This window comes from Sinocyclocheilus anshuiensis, unplaced genomic scaffold (assembly GCF_001515605.1).
Source record: "Sinocyclocheilus anshuiensis isolate Anshui unplaced genomic scaffold, SAMN03320099.WGS_v1.1 scaffold742, whole genome shotgun sequence".
NCBI lineage: Eukaryota > Metazoa > Chordata > Actinopteri > Cypriniformes > Cyprinidae > Sinocyclocheilus > Sinocyclocheilus anshuiensis.
In genome coordinates this window covers 48,934-53,912 of record NW_015544169.1, presented here as the reverse complement: position 1 = coordinate 53,912, position 4,979 = coordinate 48,934, and the positions used below count along the sequence as shown (strand labels likewise).

The following is a 4,979-nucleotide window of genomic DNA, read 5'->3' as shown; positions in this document are numbered from 1 at the left end:
CGCAGGCCATCCAGCTGGCTGAAGACCATCTGGTGGCGTGCCCGGGGGTTGGCGAGCCCCCTTTTAATCTCTCTCTCTCTCCTCCCCCCCTTTCCTTCCATCTCTCTCTCGCCCTATTCCTACTCCCAGGTCGCGGAGTAAGGAACCCCCCCGACCCGCACCACGGGGTGGGGTCTTCCAGGGGACCCGAGGGGGCGTGTCGGAGAGCGCCGATGCCGCGGCTCCATCGCCGCCTTTCTCCTCTCTCTGCCAATCTCTTGGCCATCCTTCTGCCGCTGGGGCGGCGGGAAGGCCTGGGCCGGCCTGCTGGAGATGCGGGGACCCGGGTCATTTTCTGGACCGGTGTCCAATGATGGAGGTGGGACCGTTGATCCGGGTTCCCGACTCCCCAGTGGCTGCCCCCGATCAAGCCGGTCTGTACCAAATACCTGTGAGTATCAAGGGGGGTACCAAAACAGGCTATCAGGCTTTGGTGGATTCAGGCTGTAACCAAACCTCCATTCATCAAAGCCTGATGCAACAAAGGGCATTGGATTAAGGTGAGGTGTGTGCACGGGGATGTGGTGGACTACCCGTTAGTGGCTGTTAGTATTCAGTTTCGGGGGAAAACGCATAGAATGAAGGTGGCGGTTAATTCCCACCTTAGGCATCCACTGATTTTGGGGACAGATTGGCCAGCTTTTACGCAATTATTGGGGGTTTTGTGTGCGGATGCTTCTTGGGAGACAGGGCTGGGAAACGGAGAAGCGGTGGCGCAGGCTGGAGATGCGGTTTCGGGACCTTCACAGGGTGACTCAGAGGAAACAAGAGTGAGGGCGGAGCTTATGTCCCCTGAGCTAGATGACTTTCCGCTGGAGCAGTCTCATGATGAGACGTTTAAAAATGCGTATGACCGGGTCCGCACCATCGACGGACAGCTTCTCTACGAGCCGCAAGGTTAAGGTGAGGTGTGTGCACGGGGATGTGGTGGACTACCCGCTAGCGGCTGTTAGTATTCAGTTTCGGGGGAAAACGCATAGCATGAAGGTGGCGGTTAATTCCCACCTTAGGCATCCGCTGATTTTGGGGACAGATTGGCCAGCTTTTACGCAATTATTGGGGGTTGTGTGTGCGGATGCTTCTTGGGAGACAGGGCTGGGAAACGGAGAAGCGGTGGCGCAGGCTGGAGATGCGGTTTCGGGACCTTCACAGGGTGACTCAGAGGAAACAAGAGTGAGGGCGGAGCTTATGTCCCCTGAGCTAGATGACTTTCCGCTGGAGCAGTCTCATGATGAGACGTTTAAAAATGCGTATGACCGGGTCCGCACCATCGACGGGCAGCTTCTCCAGCCTGACCAACCTCTCTCGTATCCCTATTTTTCCCTTATAAAAGATAGGTTGTATCGGGTGACCCAAGATACCCAGACAAAAAGAAATACAACCCAGTTATTAGTCCCAAAAAGCTGTCGGGAAATGCTTTTCCAGGCGGCTCATAGTAGTCCCATAGCAGGCCACTTGGGGGAAGCAAAGACATGTGAACGACTCATGGACCGATTCTTTTGGCCGGGCATTCACAAGAAAATCCGCCGGGGGTGTGCGGGGTGTCGTGAATGTCAGCTGGTAATTCCTCCGGCCAGTTCTAAAGCGCCATTGCGTCCATTACCACTGAAGCGCCATTGCGTCCGTTACCACTGATAGAGGTCCCCTTCGAGAGAATTGGTATGGACCTCATCGGGCCATTGGAACGTTCAGCACGCGGGCATCGTTTTGCATTAGTTCTGGTGGACTATGCAACACGATACCCGGAGGCAGTGCCGCTGCGCACCATCTCTGCAAAGAGTGTGGCGGACGCACTGTTTCGAGTCATCTTCCGAGTGGGGATCCCCAAGGAGATTCTCACTGATCAGGGCACGGCGTTTATGTCACGTACGTTAAGCGAACTATACAAACTTCTGGGCATTAAATCGATTTGCACCAGTGTCTATCACCCACAAACAGACAGCTTGGTGGAACGATTTAATCGCACGTTAAAATCAATGGTTCGTAAGTTTAAGGAGGACGCCAAAAATTGGGACAAATGGCTCGAGCCCCTGTTGTTCGCGTTGCGGGAGGTTCCACAAGCCTCCACTGGGTTTTCCCCATTCGAGCTTCTCTATGGTCGTCAGCCCCGCGGGGTGCTTGACGTCATTAGAGAGGCTTGGGAGGAGGGGCCTTCAAACAGCCGTAGTGAAATTCAGTATGTCATGGACCTCCGAGCAAAACTCCACACTCTGGAGCGGCTTTCTATGGAGAATTTGCTCCAGGCTCAGGACAGACAAAGTCAGCTGTACAACAGGGGTACGCAAGCACGTCAATTTACACCGGAAGAGAAAGTGCTTGTATTACTTCCAACATCTAGTTCTAAATTACTCGCGAAGTGGCAAGGACCTTTTGTGGTTACACGGTGAGTGGGGGATCTCGATTATGAGGTAAAGCGAACGGACAGAGGTAATTCATGTCAAATTTATCATCTCAATCTTTTAAAACGTTGGAATGAGGTGACCTCGGTTGAGTTAGTGGCGGCCGTTTCGGCAGAGGAAGATCTCGGACCAGAAGCGGCTGTCAAAACCAATCCGCTCGCGCTGGTCCCCGGGGGAGATCACCTCTCGCCGCTGCAGCTCACTGAGTTAGCCAAGTTGCAAGCAGATTTTGCGGATGTGTTTTCACCCCTGCCTGGTCGCACGAACCTCATAAAGCACCACATCGAAACGATCCCCAGGGAAGTGGCGCGCAGCTGCTCCTATCGGTTACCGGAACACAAGAAAAAAGTGGTACAGGATGAATTAACGGCCATGCTAGGGTTGGGAGTAATAGAAGAATCGCATAGCGACTGGGCGAGCCCGATAGTTTTAGTGCCTAAAACTGACGGCTCCGTCCGTTTCTGTGTTGATTACAGAAAGGTGAATGCAGAGTCGAAATTTGACGCTTATCCAATGCTCCGAGTTGACGAGCTGCTTGATCGGTTAGGTTCGGCTCGCTATTATTCGACACTGGATTTAACGAAAGGCTATTGGCAGATTCCCTTGTCGCCATTATCCAAGGAAAAAACAGCCTTCACAACGCTGTTCGGGTTACACCAATTTGTCACGCTTCCGTTCGGGGCTCCCGCCACCTTTCAGCGTCTCATGGACAAGATTCTCCGGCCACATAGCGCGTACGCCGCTGCCTATCTCGACAACATCATTATACACAGTAATGATTGGCAGTGGCATATGCAACATCTGCGCGCTGTCCTGAGATCCCTGAGGGTGGCTGAAGTGTGCAATTGGGCGTGTGGAGGTACGGTATCTGGGCTTCCACTTGGGTCATGGGCAGGTGCGTCCCCAAATTGACAAGACGGCTGCGATTGCGGCTTGCCCAAGTCCCAAGACCAAAAAGGAGGTGAGACAGTTCCTGGGGCTGGCGGGATATTATAGAAGGTTTATTCCTAATTATTCGGAGCTCACCAGCCCGCTGACTGATCTCACTAAAAAGGAAGCACCAGATCCGGTCCAGTGGACGGAGCTGTGCCAACAAGCCCTAACCAAGGTAAAGGCTGCCCTGTGCGGCGGGCCGCTCTTGCACTCTCCTAACTTTGATCTCCCTTTTTTGTTGCAGACGGACGCATCGGACAGGGGGCTGGGTGCAGTCCTGTCCCAGGTGGACGGAGGAGAGGAGCAGCCGGTGCTGTATCGGAGTCGAAAGCTCTCAAAGAGAGAGACCAGATACAGCACCATTGAAAAAGAGTGTTTGGCCATTCGGTGGGAAGGCGAAAGGCTGCAGCGGGAGAAAGGGTTTGGAGACGAGCGGTGATAAGGAGGTCAAGTGAATAATGATTAACACCTGTCTGTAATTCCAGTGATTGGGGAGAGACGAGAGATAAGCGGCCCGCAGACCGGGGAGAGGAGGTGGAGCTGCATTCCTAGAGAGACAGTCAGAGCAGAGTGTGTGTGTGTGTCCTTATACAAGACTGTGGAGGCAGAGACCCGAGCAGCACTTTATTTTTGTTCTGTTTTATTTTGGAGTGAATAAAGAGGTTTACTCGCCACCCCTGACTTCCTCGTCCTTCATCTTAAACGAACTGTATTACATATATTTACATCTTAACTCAAGCTACTGTCAAATGTGCATTTCTAAGAGACAAAAAAAATAATATTATTAATATTACAGCCTACACTGCAAACTGTGTGGAAGATAGGCAACACAAACCTGTTTCATGATTTGAAACAATAACACTCATTAGAACATGCAGAAACTAAGAATTTTTTTATATATATTTATTTTGTTTAGGAAAAATGACTGTAAAAGTGTAAAGAATTAAACAACCTGAAGTTCATCATGTTCAGCCCATAAAGAGTAGTTTAACACCACAATTAACAGTCTGGTTTTTACAACTTTCACTTTTCAAACAGTTCAAACAGTTCTTACCTGTAATGTACATGTGTGACTGTTGGATCTCTGTAACCAAATATCCATGTCTGAATGTCCATGGGTCTTGCATTAGGGTAGGCTATGGTCACATCTATTACCCACTGTAGTCCTTTTGCTTTGTTACCTGAAGGTGGGAAGACACAGAAACTTCAGCCAGAGAAAAACTGTACAAATGTTAACTTCAAGGCCAATTCACAACTATAATGAAATGAAAAAGCACTAGTCAAACTCTTCACATCCAAACACATACTTGATACTTATGGCAGCGGGGAGACCAATAACAAGTTGCATGCAAAAGCTCTCAATAGCGGGTCATATAGAACTATGTCATTTTTTACTTTTTTTTTTTTTTAGGGTCTCACATCTCCTTTTGTGTTTCACAGAAGGAAGTAAGTCAAACGGGTTTGTTTTCACACACTGCAATGATGCATTTCCTTTAGTTATTAACACCATAAAGCATAACACCATATTTCGGTGTATGTCTCTATAAATGATAATAAGCTACTGCTCAGCCCACCCCTCTCTGCTGTTTTTTTTTTTTTTTTGGTGTA

The 4,979-nt window shown here is 50.0% G+C and overlaps 1 protein-coding gene across 1 annotated transcript in view; it reads right to left on the bottom strand.

Annotated features, from left to right (window-relative positions):
- LOC107695979 (acyl-CoA:lysophosphatidylglycerol acyltransferase 1-like) overlaps positions 1-4,979 on the bottom strand; it is a 51,813-nt gene that overhangs the window by 19,266 nt on the left and 27,568 nt on the right. The window contains exon 7 of the mRNA XM_016496104.1: positions 4,426-4,552. Coding sequence (XP_016351590.1) covers positions 4,426-4,552 — 127 coding nt within the window. The remainder of the gene's footprint in view (positions 1-4,425; positions 4,553-4,979) is intronic.